Genomic DNA, 20040 nt, shown 5'->3' on the forward strand with positions numbered 1-20040 from the left:
AAAGTTTAACATTATTTTTTTTTAAGATGGTTTGGTTAACTGGACATGACAATGAGTTCCTGCTGGAGCCTAGTGACAACGATGTCCTCTTTTTTTAGCCTGGTTGAACTGACCTGGTATAGCTGTAGTCAAATATTAGGATTTCAGCAATGCAACCATCAAAGACTTTAAGATCTCCTCATGGAGAAATGACAGTTGGATGATAAATTAGTATTGCACAGTCTTAATGTTTTTTATACCTGTATGTGAATAATGCTGTTTAAAAGATGCCAACTGACTAGACAGATAATTGAAAATAGACAGAATTGATACATAATTTTTGGCCTCCTGGGAGCTCTGATTAGCCATAAAAACATGACAACAAATAGTGTATGTGGCAACTTTGATAAGGATAAGAGTTAAGGGGAAATAATGAGAATAAAGAAGAGAGACTATATTGTAAAATAGAAAAAAAACTGTATTGATTTTCACAGGCCTTTCAATGTGTGGGCAGAGAACTTGAATTTTTAATGTTAACAGCAGCAACCCCTATTGAGGGGTTGATGTGATCAGTTTTGTGTGAGGATAGAATTTTTGACTCATAAACAAGTGTCTCACTATGTATTATACCCCTTTTAAATCTCTCATAGGACTGCATTTTTCTATTCAAGGAATATCAGACATCTTTTCACAAAACAAGGAAACAGATTTTAGAATCCTCAGGGGAAAAATCTTTTGAGGTTTCAGAAATGTATATATTTGGAAAATTTGAAGCTTTCTGCAAAAGACTGGAGAAGGTAAGCGTCATGCAGCCACAGTTGCCACTACCAACCATACCTTTCCAGTTATTTCATACTTTATGTAGCATCACTGAGAATTATTTTTCCAGATCTCTTGTCTTACTATTGATCTGACTCATCCAATATTACTCATAGATTACTGCATTTTATTATAACTTATTTTTTCATTCCTAATTACTATCTTCTGCCAGTCGCACAAAAGCTATTGCAGACTTTCACTTCTCTTGAGACCTCAATTCTATCTTTACCTATAGAGCTTGAACTTAAAGCTTCTGCTCTTAGCCATTGTATCAGGCTGAGAAAAGGTGTGAGGTGACATATCTGCAATATCTGGCAGAACCCAGTAGTTGTGTCATACCTGGATGTGTGAGCACCTTCTCTTTCTAGGCCATATATATGGTCTAAACGTAGACATTGTATGGGCGATGTCTTTGCTGGGTGGATATGGGTTAGAAACTTCAGCACCATTGATTCATTCATTGATTAGGACTGGCTGGAGAGGAGTGATGTTTTTCCAGGGGATACAGGGCAGCCCATATCAGAGGCTTCTTCTAGTCAACCTTTGCAAAGCCTACAAAGATATCATCTAGGTGCCACCTTCCCCATGACCCCACCATTCTGCCAACTCCCTAGGTCCTGATAACAGGAGTCTGCTCATCATTTGTTGGAAATTGGTGGGGGGCATTTCACAAGTTGAAGGGCATTTCCTATACATGCCAGGATAGGAAAATATGGGTGATGAACAAAACCAAGTTACTGAGTGGGGCTGTTTTTTGTTTGTTTCTTTAGCAGCTTTGCTGAGATATAATTCACATACCATATAATGTATTCATTTAAAGTGTACAAGTCAATATTTTCCAATATATTCACAGGATTGTGCAACCATGCCACCATCTAATTTTAGAACATTTTCATTCCCACTAAAAGAAACCCTGTGCCCATTAGCAGTGATACCCCATTCTCCCCTCTACCCAGCCCTAAGCACCTTTCTGTTTCTATAGATTTGCCTATTCTCTACATTTCATATAAATGGAATCATATAATATGTGGTCTTTTGTGACTGTCTTCTTTCACTTAGTATGATATTTTCAAGGTTCATCTATGTTGTAGTATTCCTTTTTATTACTGAATAATATTCCATCATTTGGATATACCATATTTTACTTATCCATTCATTTGTTGGTGGACATTTGGGTTTTTCTACTTTTTGGCTATTACGACTAATGCTGCTATGAATATATATGTATGTGTTTTTTTTTTTTTTTTTTTTTTTTTTTTTTTTGCGGTATGCGGGCCTCTCACTGTTGTGGCCTCTCCCGTTGCGGAGCACAGGCTCCGGACGCACAGGCTCAGCGGCCATGGCTCACGGGCCCAGTTGCTCCGCGGCATGTGGGATCTTCCCGGACCAGGGCACGAACCCGTGTCTCCTGCATCGGCAGGCGGACTCCCAACCACTGCGCCACCAGGGAAGCCCTATGTATGTGTTTTTGTGTGAACATATGTTGTCATTTCTTTTGAGTATATGCGTAGGAGTGGAATTGCTGGGTCAGATAATAACTCCATGTTTACCTTTATTGAGGAAGTGCCAAACTGTTTTTCAAACTAGTTGCATCATTTTATAGTCTCATAAGCAATGCATGAGGGTTCCAATTTCTCTGCATCCTTGTAACACTTATTATCTGTCTTTTTGAATTTAGCCATCCTAGTGGGTATGAAGTGACATCTCATTGTAGTTTTGATTTGCATTTCCCTGATGATTAATGGTGTTGAGCATCTTTTTAAATGCTTATTGTCCATTTGTATTTCTTCTTTGGAGAAATTTCTATTTAAATTCTTTGCACATTTTAAATTTAGTTATTTGTGTTTTTGTAGTTCAGTTTATAAGAGTTCTTTATATATTCTGGGTCTTAAGTCCCTTATCAGATATGATTTTTAAATATTTTCTCTCTTTCTACAGATTATCTTTTCAGTTTCTTGAGTGTGTTCTTTGAAGCAGGAAGTTTTGTTTTGTTTTGTTTTAATATTTATTTATTTATTTATTTAATTTATTTAGGTTGCACTGAGTCTTAGTTGCGGCCTGTGGGATCTTCGTTGCAGCATGCTGGCTCTTAGTTGCAGCATAAGGACTTCTTAGTTGTGGAATATATGCGGGATCTAGTTCCCCAACCAGGGATTGAACCTGGGCCCCCCGCATTGGGAGGGCGGAGTCTTGCCCACTGGACCGCCAGGGAATTCCCTGAAGCAGGAAGTTTTAAATTTTGATGAAGTGCACTTTATCAAGTATTTCTTTTGTTGCTTGTGCTTTTGGTGCCGCATCTGGGAAGACGTTGTGTGAGGCTGTTTTGTGAACAGTGAGGATTTCTTGGGGACAAATGTCCAATTAGAATGATATTGGCATGGGTCAAATGAATAATAAGCCCCATTGGTCAGGACCTATTCCACAGAAATGTTTAACATTTCTGAAACCATCAGAATGTAAACCTGGAGGTGAGTCCTGGTTACTGTTAATTTTTCCAGGAGTGAGGGCCCTTGCTAACTTGGGTGCAGTTTTACATTTGGTAGAGTTTCTGGGCTGGACCTTAATTATTAGCCTGTGGGCAGTAAAGATCTTTGGTGGCAGGTCTAATGCTGGGCATAATGAACATCCATCTGTAAAGCAGCAGCCCAAGCATTCCTGATGCTAGAGGGAGTGGGTAATAATGGCCAGCTACATTAGCTACTCCCCCTGCCTTACCTCTGGAGAAGCCCTGCCTGTAGTCTTAAGGATTCAACTTCATGCCACAAAGGCTCAGCAGTCAGAGCCAATGCAGCACTCCCTAGGGGTCTTACTTGAAGTGCATCCTGGTTACTAGGTTATTCCAACTCCCTTGTGCTAAGAATTCCTTGGCTGACTGGCATCTCTCCCAGGTGTAATTGGTGGATGTTGGTGTCCAGATTCTTAAAGAGGGGGCATAATAGTTACCCTGAAATGAGGCCAGAATTTTTATAATCCTCTAGAGGTGGTTACTGAATTGCCTTGGTGGGCTTCCCCTGCTGAGTAGGGCACAGCAGGGACCACTGTTGGACCACCCCTATGAGCTCTTAAATAGTTGAAGAGGAGAGACAGAAGGGCAGGCTAAGCCAGAGCCTGTTAGGGAAAGCTCAGATTCAGATGTCAGGATGACCAAGTACGAAAGTCGAAGGACAGATAGGATTGAGCTTGGGGTTGGAGAACCAAGACCTCAGAGTTGGGCAGAGATGTTGGGGATCTTTAAGGAACAAGTGAGGAGGAAAGTGCTAGTGTGTCAGCTTAGGGTGCCTGAAATGCATCTTTTTTGGTAGGTGGAGACTTGGTGCATTGAGTGTTAGTCTGCCCTAGAGGACAAGAATTGTGTATAATATCCCTTGTTTCTTCTTCCTGTTCCTGCCATGTAAATTTTGGTGAATATTGGTTTCCCAGAGCTCTGTCTTTAGTTTTCTTCTCACCCGGAACATTTGTGGGAGAGAAGTGAAGGAGTGGGAAGATTTGAGCATTGTTTTCCAGAGCAGGAATCAAAATGGGGAATCACTGATGAATATTAAGGAACTGAGTAGCCTGTGGACATGAAAGACTTTTTTTCTTTTGGTGAAGTAGGTGGTGTTGGTATGTTGAGATGGAGCCAGCTGTTTCTGAAATAAAGTTTATTGTGAGGATTTTCCAGGGTTCTTTAGGGGTCAGAAGTGACTACGGTCATCTTTTAGGATTGTGGGACCTTTCCTTTACCTGAATGTGGAATTATGCTAGTGTTACATATCAGAACTATGGTGAGGGCCAGAAAAATGGTAACACTTTTGAATCCAGTGATCCAGTGAAACTATTTTCAGAACATTCTCAAGAACAAAAAGCTGAAACTATTTAGACATCTGCAAGGGCTTTTACTCACTGTCCCTCACCATCCCACCTCCTCTTGGAAGACAAGGTGATCAGATTCTGAGAAAGGCTCTAAACTCTCTCTACTTATGGCAGAACATCCTCTGTCTTAAATAGTCTAAGAGTAGTAATGACTGGAACAGAGATTTGTCTTCTGTTTTATCTCTTCTGGTTGGTTTTACCTTTAAATGATTCTAAAGCCTGTTTATTGGCTTGTTTTTTAAAAATCATTGATTCATTAAGAGTTAATTCTAGGGAAGGGTGCTAATTTCTAACTTTTAAACTAAAGTAACACTTTTCTTTTTAAGATTACAGAAATGATAACTATTGTGCAAACATATTCAGCCTTGAGCAATTCTCCCATAGAGGGAATAGACATTATGGCAATAAAATTCAAAAATATATATCAAGGGGTTAAGAAAAAGCAGTACGATATTTTGGATCCAAGAAGGACAGAATTTGACATGGATTTCTTAGATTTCATGGCAAAAATCAAGGCTTTAGAGGTAAGTAATTATACATACTTTTGATTTAGTAAAGCTGAAATGTATTCAATAGTACTGAAATTCACATATTTACTATTTATGAGAAATTACTCTTGCAAATTGATCAAAAATATTTGCCAGCGTGAATAATTCTCTAACCAGTTCACAAAATGTTTTCTATCTTTTTTTTTTTTAAAACATCTTTATTGGAGTATAACTGTTTTACAATAGTGTGTTAGTTTTTCCATTACAACAAAGTGAATCAGTTATACATATACATGTGTTCCCATATCTCTTCCCTCTTGCGTCACCCTCTCTCCCACCCTCCCTATCCCACCCCTCTAGGTGGCACAAAGCACAGAGGTGATCTCCCTGTGCTATGCGGCAGCTTCCCACTAGCTATCTAATTTACATTTGGTAGTGTATATATGTCCCTGCCACTCTCTCACTTCGTCACAGCTTACCCTTCCCCCTCCCCATATACTCAAGTCCATGCTCTAGTAAGTCTGTGTTTTATTCTCGAACTACCACTAATCTCTTCATGACATTTTTTTTTCTTAGAGTCCATATATGTGTGTTAGTATACGGTATTTGTTTTTCTCCTTCTGACTTACTTCACTCTGTATGACAGACTCCAGGTCTATCCACCTCATTACAAATAACTCAGTTTCATTTCTTTTTATGGCTGAGTAATAGTCCATTGTATGTATGTGCCACCTCTTCTTTATCCATTCATCTGTTGATGGACACTTAGGTTGTTTCCATGTCCTGGCTATCGTAAATAGAGCTGCAATGAACATTTTGGTACATGACTCTTTTTGAATTATGGTTTTCTCAGGGTATATGCCCAGTACTGGGATTGCTGGGTCGTATGGTAGTTCTATTTGTAGTTTTTTAAGGAACCTTCATACTGTTCTCCATAGTGGCTGTATCAATTTACATTCCCACCAGGAGTGCAAGAGGGTTCCCTTTTCTCCACACCCTCTCCAGCATTTATTGTTTCTAGAGTTTTTGATGATGGCCAATCTGACCGGTGTGAGATGATATCTCAGTGTAGTTTTGATTTGCATTTCTCTAATGATTAATGATGTTGAGCATTCTTTCATGTGTTTGTTGACAATCTGTATATCTTCTTTGGAGAAATGTCTATTTAGTTCTTCTGCCCATTTTTGGATTGGGTTGTTTGTTTTTTTGTTATTGAGCTGCATGAGTTGCTTATAAATTTTGGAGATTAATCCTTTGTAAGTTGCTTCATTTGAAAATATTTTCTCCCATTCTGAGGGTTGTCTTTTGGTCTTCTTTATGGTATCCTTTGCTGTGCAAAAGCTTTTAAGTTTCATTAGGTCCCATATGTTTATTTTTGTTTTTATTTCCATTCCTCTAGGAGATGGGTCAAAAAGGATCTTGCTGTGATGTATGTCATAGAGTGTTCTGCCTATGTTTTCCTCTAAGAGTTTGATAGTGTCTGGCCTTACATTTAGGTCTTTAACCCATTTTGAGTTTATTTTTGTGTGTGGTGTTAGGGTGTGTTCTAATTTCATACTTTTACAGGTAGCTGTCCAGTTTTCCCAGCACCACTTATTGAAGAGGCTGTGTTTTCTCCACTGGATATCTTTCCCTCCTTTATCAAAGATAAGGTGACCATATGTGTGTGGGTTTATCTCTGGGCTTTCTATCCTGTTCCATTGATGTATATTTCTGTTTTTGTGCCAGTACCATACTGTCTTGATTACTGTGGCCTTGTAGTATAGTCTGAAGTCCAGGAGCCTGATTCCTCCAGCTCCATTTTTCATTCTCAAGATTGCTTTGGCTATTTGGGGTCTTTTGTGTTTCCATACAAATTGTGAAATTTTTTGTTCTAGTTCTGTAAAAAATGCCAGTGGTAATTTGATAGGGATAGCATTGAATCTGTAGATTGCTTTGGGTAGTAGAGTCATTTTCACAATGTTGATTCTTCCAATCCAAGAACATGGTATATTTCTCCACCTATTTGTATCATCTTTAATTTCTTTCATCAGTGTCTTATAGTTTTCTGCATACAGGTCTTTTGTCTCCTTAGGTAGGTTTATTCCTAGATATTTTATTCTTTTTGTTGCAATGGTAAATGGGAGTGTTTTCTTAATTTCACTCTCAGACTTTTCATCATTACTATATAAGAATGCCAGAGATTTCTGTGCATTAATTTTGTATCCTGCAACTTTACCAAATTCATTGATTAGCTCTAGTAGTTTTCTGGTAGCATCCTTAGGCTTCTCTATGTATAGTATCATGTCATCTGCAAACAGTGACAGCTTTACTTCTTCTTTTCCTATTTGGATTCCTTTTATTTCTTTTTCTTCTCTGATTGCTGTGGCTAGAACTTCCAAAACTATGTTGAATAAGAGTGGTGAGAGTGGGCAGCCTTGTCTTGTTCCTGATCTTATTGGAAATGGTTTCAGTTTTTCACCATTGAGAACAATGCTGGCTGTGGGTTTGTCATATATGACCTTTATTATGTTGAGGAAAGTTCCCTGTATGCCTACTTTCTGCAGGGTTTTTATCATACATGGGTGTTGAATTTTGTCAAAAGCTTTCTCTGCATCTATTGAGATGATCATATGGTTTTTCTCCTTCAGTTTGTTGATATGGTGTATCACATTGATTGATTTGCTTATACTGAAGAATCCTTGCATTCCTGGAATTAACCCCACTTGATCATGGTGTATGATCCTTTTAATGTGCTGTTGGATTCTGTTTGCTAACATTTTGTTGAGGATTTTTGCATCTATGTTCATCAGTGATATTGGCCTCTAGTTTTCTTTCTTTGTGACGTCTTTGTCTGGTTTTGGTATCAGGGTGATGGTGGCTTCATAGAGTGAGTTTGGGAGTGTTCCTCCCTCTGCTATCTTTTGGATGAGTTTGAGAAGGATAGGTGTTAGCTCTTCTCTAAATGTTTGATAGAATTCGCCTGTGAAGCCATCTGGTCCTGGGCTTTTGTTTGTTGGAAGATTTTTTATCACAGTTTCAATTTCAGTGCCTGTGATTGGTCTGTTCATATTTTCTATTTCTTCCTGGTTCAGTGTCGGCAGGTTGTGCATTTCTAAGAATTTGTCCATTTCTTCCAGGTTGTCCATTTTATTGGCATAGAGTTGCTTCTAGTAATCCCTAATAATCTTTTGTATTTCTGCAGTGTCAGTTGTTACATCTCCTTTTTCATTTCTAATTCTATTGAGTTGAGTCTTCTCCCTTTTATTCTCGATGAGTCTGGCTAATGGTTTATCAATTTTATTTATCTTTTCAAAGAACCAGCTTTTAGTTTTATTGATCTTTGCTATTGTTTCCTTCATTTCTTTTTCATTTCTTTCTGATCTGATCTTTATGACTTCTTTCCTTCTGCTAAATTTGGGGGTTTTTTGTTCTTCTTTCTCTAATTGCTTTAAGTGCAAAGTTAGGTTGTTAATTCGAGATGTTTCCTGTTTCTTAAGGTATGATTGTATTGCTATAAACTTCCCTCTTAGAACTGCTTTTGCTGTATCCCATAGGTTTTGGGTCGTCGTGTCTCCATTGTCATTTGTTTCTAAGTATTTTTTTATTTCCTCTTTGATTTCTTCAGTGATCACTTCGTTATTAAGTAGTGTATTGTTTAGCCTCCATGTGTTTGTATTTTTTACAGATCTTTTCCTGTAATTGATATCTAGTCTCATAGTGTTGTGGTCAGAAAAGATACTTGATACGATTTCAATTTTCTTAAATTTGCCAAGGCTAGATTTGTGACCCAATATATGATGTATCCTGGAGAATGTTCCATGAGCACTTGAGAAAAATGTGTATTCTGTTGTTTTTAGATGGAATGTCCTATAAATATCAATTAAGTCCATCTTGTGTAATGTATCATTTAAAGCTTGTGTTTCCTTATTTATTTTCATTTTGGATGATCTGTCCATTGGTGACAGTGGGGTGTTAAAGTCCCCTACTGTCGATTTCCCATTTTAAGGCTGTTAGTATTTGCCTTATGTATTGAGGTGCTCCTATGTTGGGTGCATAAATATTTACAATTGTTATATCTTCTTCATGGATCGATCCCTTGATCATTATGTAGTGTCCTTCTTTGTCTCTTGTAATAGTTTTTATTTTAAAGTCTATTTTGTCTGATATGAGAATTGCTACTCCAGCTTTCTTCTGATTTCCATTTGCATGGAATATCTTTTTCCATCCCCTCACTTTCAGTCTGTATGTGTCCCTAGGTTTGAAGTGGGTCTCTTGTAGACAGAATATATATGGGTCTTGTTTTTGTATCCATTCAGCCAGTCTGTGTCTTTTGGTGGGAGCATTTAATCCATTTACATTTAAGGTAATTATCGATATGTATGTTCCTATTACCATTTACTTAATTGTTTCGGGTTGTTCTTTTAGGTCTTTTCCTTCTCCTGTGTTTCTTGCCTAGAGAAGTTCCTTTAGCATTTGTTGTAGAGCTGGTTTGGTGATGCTGAACTCTCTCAGCTTTTGCTTGTCTGTAAAGGTTTTAATTTCTCCATCAAATCTGAATGAGATCCTTGCTGGGTAGAGTAATCTTGGTTGTAGGTTTTTTTCCTTTATCACTTTAAATATGTCCCACCACTCCCTTCTGGCTTGTAGAGTTTCTGCTGAAAGATCAGATGTTAACCTTATGGGGATTCCCTTGTGTGTTATTTGTTGTTTTTCCCTTGCTGCTTTTAATATGTTTTCTTTGTATTTAATTTTTGACAGTTTGATTATTATGTATCTTGGCGTGTTTATCCTTGGGTTTATCCTGTATGGGACTCTCTGTGCTTCCTGAACTTGATTGACTATTTCCTTTCCTATATTAGGGAAGTTTTCAACTATAATCTCTTCAAATATTTTCTCAGTCCCTTTCTTTTTCTCTTCTTCTTCTGGGACCCCTATAATTCGAATGTTGGTGTGTTTAATGTTGTCCCAGAGGTCTCTGAGACTGTCCTCAGTTATTTTCATTCTTTTTTCTTTATCCTGCTCTGCAGTAGTTATTTCCACTATTTTATCTTCCAGGTCACTTATCCGTCCTTCTGCCTCAGTTATTCTGCTATTGATCCCATCTAGAGTATTTTTCATTTCATTTATTGTGTTGCTCATCATTGCTTGCTTCCTCTTTATTTCTTCTAGGTCCTTGTTAACTGTTTCTTGCAATTTGTCTATTCTATTTCCAAGATTTTGAATCATCTTTACTATCATTATTCTGAATTCTTTTTCAGGTAGACTGCCTAGTTCCTCTTCGTTAGGTCTGGTGTGTTTTTTATCTTGCTCCTTCATCTGCTGTGTGTTTTTCTGTCTTCTCATTTTGCTTATCTTACTGTGTTTGGGGTCTCCTTTTTGCAGACTTCAGTTTCGTCATTCCCATTGTTTTTGGTGGCTGTCCCCAGTGGCTAAGGTTGGTTCAGTGGGTTGAGTAGGTTTCCTGGTTGGGGGGACTAGTGCCTCTGTTCTGGTGGATGAGGCTGGATCTTGTCTTTCTGGTGGGCAGGTCCACATCTGGTGGTGTGTTTGGGGATGTTGGCAGCCTTATTATGATTTTAGGCAGCCTCTCTGCTAATGGATGGGGCTGTAGACCTGTCTTTGCTCTTTGTTGGGGATAGGGTGTCCAGCACTGTTCGTTGCTGGTCCTTGAGTGAAGCTGGGTCTTGGTGTTGAGACGGAGATCTCTGGGAGATTTTCGCCATTTGATATTGCATGGAGCTGGGAGGTCTCTTGTGGACCAGTGTCCTGAGGTTGGTTGTCCCACCTCAGAGACACAGCCCTGGTGCCTGGCTGGGGTGCCAAGAGCCTTTAATCCACACGGCTCAAAATAAAAGGGAGAAAAAATAGAAAGGAAAGAAAAGGAAGGAGGGAAAGAAGGAAGGAAGGAGGGAGGGAGGGAAGGAAGGAAGAAAGGAAGGGAGGAAGGAAGGAAGAAATGAAGGAAGGAAGAATGCAAGAAAGGAAGGAAGGAAGGAGGAGAGGAAGAAAGGGAGGAAGGAAGAGAGGAAGGAAGGGAGGAAGGAAGGGAGGAAAGAAGGGAGCAAGGAAGAAAGGAGTGAAGGAGGGAAGAAAGGAAGAAAGAAAGGGAGAAGACAAAATAAAGTAGGATAAAGTATAGTTATTAAAATTAAAAATAATTATTAAGAAGAAAAATTTCTATTAAAAAAAGAAAAACAGGTCGGTCTAACCCTAGGACAAATGGTGAAAGCAAAGATATACAGACAAAATGTCACACAGCAGCACACACATACACACTCACAAAAAGAAAAAAAGGGGAAAATAATAGTATATCTTGCTCCCAAAGTCCACCTCCTCAACTTGGGATGATTCATTGTCTGTTCAGGTTTTCCACAGATGCAGGGCACTTCAAGTTGATTGTGGAGCTTTAATCCGCCGCTTCTGAGGCTGCTGGGAGAGACCTCCTCCTCTCCTCTTTGTTCTCACAGCTCCTGGGGTTCAGCTTTGGACTTGGCCCCGACTCTGCGTGTAGGTTGTCCGAGGGCGTCTGCCCTTCGCTGAGACAGGACAGGGTTAAAGGAGCAGCTGATTTGGGGACTCCGGCTCACTCAGGCTGGGGGGAGGGAGTTGCACGGGTGCGGGGCGTGTCCGCGGCGGCAGAGGCCGACGTGACGCTGCACCGGCCCAAGGCGCGCCGCGCGTTCTCCCGGGGAAGCTGTCCCTGGATCCCGGGACCCCGGCAGTGGTGGGCTGCACGGGCTCCTGGGAGGGCCGGTGTGGAGAGTGACCTGTGCTCACACACAGGCCTCTTGGTGGCGGCAGCAGCAACCTTAGCGTCCCACACCCGTCTCTACTGTCCGTGCTGACAGCCGAGGCTCGCGCCCGTTTCTGGAGCTCCTTTACTCGGTGCTCTTAATCCCCTCTCCTCACGCCCGAGGAAGCAAAGAGGCAAGAAAAAGTCTCTTGTCTCTTCGGCAGCTCCGCGCCCGTTTCTGGGGCTCCTTTAAGCGGCGCGCTTAATCCCCTCTCCTCGCGCCCAAGAAGCAAAGAGGGAAGAAAAGGTCTCTTGCCTCTTCGGCAGCTCCAGACTTCAACCGGACTCCCTCCCGGCCAGCCGTGGCGCACTAACCCCTTCAGGCTGTTTTTACTCTGCCAACTCCAGACCTTTCCCTGGGATCCAACTGAAGCCCGAGCCTCAACTCCCGGCCCCGCCCGCCCCGGCGGGTGAGCAGACAAGCCTCTCGGGCTGGTGAGTGCCGGTCGGCACCGATCCTCTGCGGGAATCTCTCCGCTTTGCCCTCCGCACCCTGTGGCTGTGCTCTCCTCCGCGGTTCCGGAGCTTCCCCCTCCGCCACCCGCAGTCTCCGCCCGCGAAGGGGCCTCTAGTGTGTGGGAATCTTTCCTCCCTCACGACTCCCTCCCACTGGTGTAGGTCCCGTCCCTCTTCTTTGTCTCTGTTTATTCTTTTTTCTTTTGCCCTGCCCAGGTACGTGGGGAGTTTCTTGCCTTTTGGGAGGTCTGAGGTCTTCTGCCAGTGTTCGGTGGGTGTTCTATAGGAGAAGTTCCATGTGTAGATGTATTTCTGATGTCTCTGTGAGGAGGAAGGAGATTTCCGCGTCTTACTCTGCCGCCATCTTTAAGCCGTCTCTCTTTTTTTTTTTTTTTAATGAAAAATGAGCTTATTCAATAAAAGGTATCATTAACTAACCAGAAGCCCATAGGGCTTATTGTAGCTGGGGTTATTTTTAATGTGCATTAAAAAATATATTTGATTTTTGTTGTGCCAAGGACTAGTGTCACTTTTCCTGTGTAGGAGAGAATTCGTAGGCCTTGTTCTTTGTTCAGTGTGAGAAAATCTGAGAGCAGATTAGGACGATGGAACACTCTTCCCTTGGCACTGCGCTTTATGGCCACATTCTCTCTGCAGCTTAGAGGATGACTCTGAAGAGACCCTCCTCCTGTGTCGTAGCTGAAGGGACACCAAAGGGATAAGACTGTAACAGGTTTCTTTCTCACCTTTTGGGCTAATATGACTTCAGTTACTCTCTTACTGAAAACTGTTAACCCAGGTGTAGCCCCAGGGAATGGTCTCCTCTTTGCTGCAGAATGTCTTGGAGACACAGAGAGGGACAAGAATATACCCTGCCCACTTTCTGAGTCTTAAATCTTTGCCAAGAAGGTGAGGAAGATGATATTTTTTTTCAAGACTCTAAAAACTATATTATATGTAATTTGTGCAATATAAATTTAAAAGATTCTAAAATTCTAGCAACAACACTTTTTCTTTTTGACACAGATTTCCTTTCAGTTTTTGAAAGTTAGACTCTGATAGGAAGGAAGATATATTTTACTTTTTACTTTTAGTGTTTGGTTTTGGGAGTTATATCTTGATAGCAGAGGGAATTTTTGTTTTTTAAAACACTTATTGCTTAAATTATTTTTATGTTTCATTAATAAGATTATATGCTATAAAGCCTTTACTGTGGTCTTAGATACAAGTTTAGCTTTCAGTAAATTTAGAGGCCATATTAAGTTTTTAGTATCTAAAAAGATATGTCAGTGTTTTAACTTTTCTTCCTTTTCCAATGTTTGATTAATGGGTGTAGTATGTATTTGTAGACAGTACCAATATAATCTATAAGTGAAAGTAATTTGCAGAGTGCTTCAGTTCCATCAGTTGGTCACCAGGAGTTTGGAGTTCACTGCTTGGGTTGGTGGGAGTCTTGGAAGAACATTTAAGGCTTCTTATTCCTCCTTAGAGTGACAAAGAGGTTTCTGAGAGCAGCAGTGTTAGAAAATGACACCTGTTCACCCTGGGTGTCTATAGTGTCATTACACTGCTCTACCGACATGCTAAGAAATCCTAAATCTCCCAAAAAAATGTACTTTGTAAGGGACTTTCACTCCTTTCATAAATTCTCTAGGTCAACATCCAATAAATAATGAACGGCAAGTGCAAACCACATATATAATTTTAATTTTTTAGTAGCCTCGTGCATAAAAGTAAAAAGAAGTAGGTGATGTTAATTTTAATGATATACTTTATTCAACCCAACATATTCAAAATATTATCATTTTAACATGTCACTAATAAAAACCATTTTGAGATATTCTTTTTTCATACTGTCTTTGAAGTTTTGTGTGTATTTTACATTTATAGCACATCTCACTTAGAAGTAGTGACATTTTAAGTGCTCAGTAGAAACATGTGGCCAGTGGCCACCATACCAGACAGTGCAGTTCTAGATGCTTAGATGGTAGATGTATTTGAGGCTCGTATTTTGATTCTGTAGGAGGATCATTCATTGTTGTTAAACAAAACTAATCTTCTTAACTCAAAAAATAATTCAAACATTAATATTGCATTTCAGGTACAAATACAGGCATTTATGAACAGTACTTTTGGAAAAATTTTGTCTTCTCAGCAGGCTCTTCAGCTGCTTCAAAGGTATTTATAATGCATTAAGCAGTATAGTTTCTAGGTGGGATAACTTTATATCTGAAAATAACAATTTCAAAAAAATTTTGGAAATCTCTCCTATGTAAACTTTAAAACTTAAAAACAGCAATCTTCCAATTACCATTAAATAGACTGATGAAAATTGAAATATAGTATGATATTTTTCATTTTCATATTTCATTGCATTTTTTTATAGCAGAAAGTCTTTCAATAAGGAAATGATTTCACATTTTCCCCCAGCTATGTAATATGTTAAGGTTAATTTCGTAAGTGTTATTGGAAAGGGAACAAATAATGTTTAATTCTGCATACTGAAAGGATTTCTAACAGTGAAATTATCTAAGAATAGTAGGTCCCCAAACTTTCTGTTTTCCCTCCTGAGTGCTTCTGCAGCTTCCTTTCCTTCTAGTCCTGACAGCGGTGCTCCCCTAAAGGGCAGGAAAGCCTGGATTAGAAGGATGGGCTGGACCAGAAGCCATGTTCTTCCAGCTCAGGGAGGGCTCACTACCCATGTTAGGGACCGTTTTGAAATTCTCCCCTGAGAGCCAGTGGATCTGGGTTTGGGTCTGACTTTGGGTTTGGGTCTGACTTTCCCATCTCTCTAATGCTGGATCATACCTGTGAAACCTTACCTCATGAGACCATCAAAAGAGTTGAAACAGATTTAAAATGATTTTGATGAGTGACAGTACTGTACAAACAGATGGCAGTACCATTTTCTTGGCAATTTCTCTGTCTCTGTCTCTCTCTTTTTACCTATGGTATGCTGGTGTCAACTCATTTTATTATCAGAAAGTTATGGTTCTAGTACTTACTATGCATAACTTAGTCTCTTAGTGGAAGTGACATTTGGCTGACAAAATCATTATATCATTATGCCTATTTGGGATGATGTGAGCAGTAATATTGGCAGGGGGACAGTCAATGAGCTCCCCTCCATCTTTGCTAAGCCAGCTCCCCACTCATCTTTTTAATCTCAGTTCAGATGTCACTTTTTCAGGGAAGTCTTTCTTGACTTCCCAGACTTGGTTGGGTTCCCCTGTTACATGCATTTCTGGCACACTTGTAATTTAAATAATTATTTATGTCACTCCTGACCGATCTCTACCTTTTCCGTAAGGTAATCATTGGCTCCAAGAGGGCTGGAACCACACCTGTCTTGTTCATCACTGTAACCTAGGGCAATGCATGAGGCCTGGTGTGAATATTTGTCAAATGAGTGAATGGATTTTTAGGATTGCAACAATTCTTAAGTGTGTTTCTCATTTATTTTTAAATTATTCACTCTCAATTGCTTTTAGATTCCAGAAACTGAACATTCCCTGTCTTCAATTAGAAATAAACCACACCATTGAGCTTATTCTTCAGTATTATGTGGCTGAACTTGAAGCTATTAAGAAGGCAAGTATCATGTTTATAAATAGAATGGTACTTCAATACAAAAAGAAAAAATATTCTGGAAGTATTTGCCATCATTATCTTATGCCAAGCTTATCAGACAAATCCTCTCTCTGCTGAATATCTTTGATGCTCCTCTCTCTATGGGAGAAGGTGCTGACAGTGTGTGTCCCTGGACAGCCAGATCACACCCCTTTGCTCTTAAGAACTGTCTTTTTATGACAGCATTCATGTATGCATGGGAAAGCCCATTTAAGTTAATATTTTTTGGGTATCAAAATATGGGCTCTGGAGAATATTATGACAGATATAATGGAGCTGTGTGCTCCTGCTTTATTTTTAAATTTTTTTTTAAGATAAGAAGTAATTTATTAGAGCATCCCTTGTGGCATGGTGGTTAAGAATCCGCCTGCCAGTGCAGGGCACACGGGTTCGAGCCCTGGTCTGGGAAGATCCCACAGGCCATGGACCACGCATGCAACTAAGCCTGTGTGCCACAACTACTGAGCCTGTGCTCTAGAGCCCATGAGCCACAACTACCGAGCCCATGTGCCACAACTACTGAAGCCCGCGCGCCTAGAGCCCGTGCTCCATAGCAAGAGAAGCCACTGCAATGAGAAGCCCGCGCACCACAACGAAGAGTAGCCCCCGCTCACTGCCACTAGAGAAAGCCCGCATGCAGCAACGAAGACCCAACACAGCCAAAAATAAAATAAATAAATTTATAAAAAATAAAAGAAGTGATTTATTAGAAGAGGACGCTTGTGAGGCTTGCAAGTGGGCGGGCCAGAGGGTGCCGCGCACAGAGAACTTATTGGGCAACAGTTTTATAATTAAAGGAAAAGTTGGGAGGGGGAGAAGACCACCTTCTTCCTCATATTTTTAAAAATTTTACTTAAAAATTTTTTTTTATTGGGGTATAGTTGATTTACAATGTTGTATTAGTTTCAGGTGTACAGCAAAGTGAAACAGTTATACATATACATATATCCACTCTTTTTTTTTCTTGATTCTCTTCCCATATAGGCCACTACAGAGTAGTGAGTAGAGTTCCCTGTGCTACACAGCAAGTTCTTATTAGTTATCTATTTTATGTATAGTAGTGTGTATATGTCAACCCCAAGCTCCAGCTTTTGAATACATCCTTAAAATTGGGGATAAAAGGCAGAAAAAAGTATACATGTAATGGGAAGTAAGGCTTAAGAGAGAATTAAGTGTCATATATTGTAATCATCATAGTTTTTGAGCCTCAGGTTGATATCTCTGGAGTGCATTTACGTATTTATTGACTACCTCTTGTGTATAAAACATGTGAATAATGGTAAAACATCAATACAAATATAGCTGTATATATTTTTGCCTTTTCCATTGTATTGAATTTCAAACATTAATGCCAGACCTTTAATTACAGCTTTATCATTCTCAAAAAGATGACCCACCTCTTGCTCGCAACATGCCCCCTATAGCAGGAAAGATACTTTGGGTGAGGCAGCTCTATCGCCGGATAAGTGAGCCCATCAACTATTTTTTTGTAAGCCAATAGTTAAATTTACAGTATGTGGATCATGGTGGTTTTTAGTACAAGAAATATATTTTATCCTGTAACATTTGTGTCCAGTAAAGTAGCTAGAGCCAATTCTTTTACTGGGCAAAGGAAATTTAGTTTACAAATATGCTTGAGAGAGACTAAACCAATTCTTTCATGTTTGGTAGATAATCCCATTTAATTATAGTTAATCTCTAAGGGGACGAATCTTAAAAATTTATGACGCTTAATACACAGGACACTCTCTTTTGTAAAATAATTGTTTTGAAAATAATAGAACACAGGCCTAGTACTGAAACTTACTTCTATGTGTGGACGGATAGGTCACTGATATACATTAGTGAAGGTTAAGATTCACTCAGAGTATATTCCTGTGTATTGGACTGAGACCAAGAGCAGAGTATAATAGAGTACATTCATCCTCGGTGTCCTTAAGACTATTAGATCTCTGAAAAACACCAGGATAGTCTTAAGCCTTGTTGGCATTCTGAAATTGCCAGTTTGTCTTCTCTTTTTTTTGTTGTTGTTGTTGTTTTCTGTTTGTTTTGCTTTTTTTGCTTTGTTTTTTAAAAAGACAGAGTAGCAAAGCAGAGTTGGTTTGCCTGGTGTTATGTCTTAGGCCTAAACATGGAACAAAATAGCTACAAAACAACAGTCCTGCAAATAATTTTATTATTTAAGCATTATCAAATATTAAGTTTTTGTTGTTTCCATTTGGCTGCTATCATTTATTTTATTGTTCTCAATATTAAAAAAAATTAAAACGGTGACCTTAGACAAGAGGCCAGGATGGGGACTCAATTGTTTATTGACTTTATAGTGACAGAGCAGAGATTGTCCTGTTTTTGATAATGTGTGAATCAAAACAAAAAAATGTTCAATTTCTTTGTAAAGAAATTTGGTTTCTGTTCTTTGATATACATTTACTTTTTTTTTTTTTTAATTTGGAGAGGAGGGAGGGAGAGGGAGGGAGGGAGGGAATCTATACTTAATTTTTTTTTGGTGCTAGAATTTAGGAATTTGCCCTGATATTCACAGTTCAAGGAAAATCAGTTCATTGTATCTTGCCCAGAAAAGTGGGAAGGGAACAGATAATTGGAGGTGGAGACTTTCAGTGCCTGGGACCAGCTGTAGGCCTAGAGACCTCTCTTTTTAAATCCTTTATTTCCTTTTCCAGTTTCCCTTTTCTACTGATCAGGTTTTCCTACTTCCATCTGTAGCTTGTCTGGCCTTCCTCATCTCTGATTTTTGTCTGAGGTAAAATCTAAATGGGTAGTATCTTATTTGATGTCATTTAAAATGTAAATAGCTTTACAGTTTGGGTAAGAAAACAATCAGCAGACTTTTAAAAATAAATCTTTGTTTTTCCCTTAAAAAACAGAAAAACTCGGAAATTTTGTCAAGTGCGGAAGGCAAAGCTGTCATTCGTCAGTATAATAAAATTTCCTACGTTCTGGTGGAATTTGAGGTGGTCTATCATACAGCCTGGATCAGAGAGATCTCGCAGCTACAGTATGGTGTGTGTAAGACTGCAGTGACACTACAGAGCGGGTGTTAGGAGATTTGAATGAGTTTGTGGTTCTGGAGAATTTTTACATCTTTTTTATATAACTGTATGATAGTTAAATTTAGATTTGGGAGGATACAATTATTTATTTCTTTACAGTTAATAATATTCTGATTTTATAAGCAGAAATTGTCATGAGCTTAAAATTGATATACTAAGATTATGACTTTCTCCTGAAAAACAGTATTTAAAAGTAAATAACAAGACTCCTTATTCATATTTCTCCATATATTTGGAAGGTTTTTATATCCAGTTTTACCATGCTATAGATTCAAATCACAGTCCTAATCAGAGGAGAAGGAATTGCAGCTTGCTTGTCTTCCTTCCTTTCTCCCTCTGGCCTCCTTTCCTCCCTCCCTTCCTTTTTTCCCCTCCTCTCTTCCTCCCTCCCTCCCTTTCTTTCTCTTCCTATAACTGAATTTAACTTCAGTTCTGATCTCCATTAAATTAAGAATATTAGGGCTGTGTTCAAGTTCCTCTGAGGGGTGCCAAGGTGTTGGGAAGAGTTAAGTGTGAGGCACGGGGGTGGATGGTTTTAAGCCATCATCCATCTATGCTGGCATCACCGGGGATGTTGTTACTGTGTGGACTCAGTTGTTGGTCAGTTCAGGTTCCTGCTTTGTCTCATATTTACCTTAATCTCTTATTCGTAATCTTGGTGGAACCCTGACTGTGTCCCCTGGTAGGAAAGTTTCTCCCCCCCACACCAGGATCTCCACTTCAGCAGAGCACAGAATTGCAGGCATAGGAAGCACAAATTCGGAGGTCGGGTCACTGGGAGTGATGGTGAGAGGGGCCACTCCTACTTCTGACTCTTGGTTCCAGACCCATGTACTTTAGCTGTTGGGGACACAGCACTATGTACAGGCCATTGATCCACTGCATGATTGCATCCTGGAGGACAGGGCTTCAACCCTGCAGGATGTCTTCCCAACTGGCACCTTAGTTAAGCCTTAAATACACCACTTCT

The 20040-nt window shown here is 39.6% G+C and overlaps 1 protein-coding gene across 1 annotated transcript in view; it reads left to right on the plus strand.

Annotated features, from left to right (window-relative positions):
* DNAH8 (dynein axonemal heavy chain 8) overlaps positions 1–20040 on the plus strand; it is a 338470-nt gene that overhangs the window by 39539 nt on the left and 278891 nt on the right. The window contains exons 12-17 of the mRNA XM_059077211.2: positions 630–776; positions 4977–5174; positions 14471–14547; positions 15861–15960; positions 17369–17488; positions 18885–19020. Coding sequence (XP_058933194.2) covers positions 630–776; positions 4977–5174; positions 14471–14547; positions 15861–15960; positions 17369–17488; positions 18885–19020 — 778 coding nt within the window. The remainder of the gene's footprint in view (positions 1–629; positions 777–4976; positions 5175–14470; positions 14548–15860; positions 15961–17368; positions 17489–18884; positions 19021–20040) is intronic.

Source organism: Kogia breviceps, chromosome 10 (genome assembly GCF_026419965.1).
Source record: "Kogia breviceps isolate mKogBre1 chromosome 10, mKogBre1 haplotype 1, whole genome shotgun sequence".
Taxonomy (NCBI): domain Eukaryota; kingdom Metazoa; phylum Chordata; class Mammalia; order Artiodactyla; family Physeteridae; genus Kogia; species Kogia breviceps.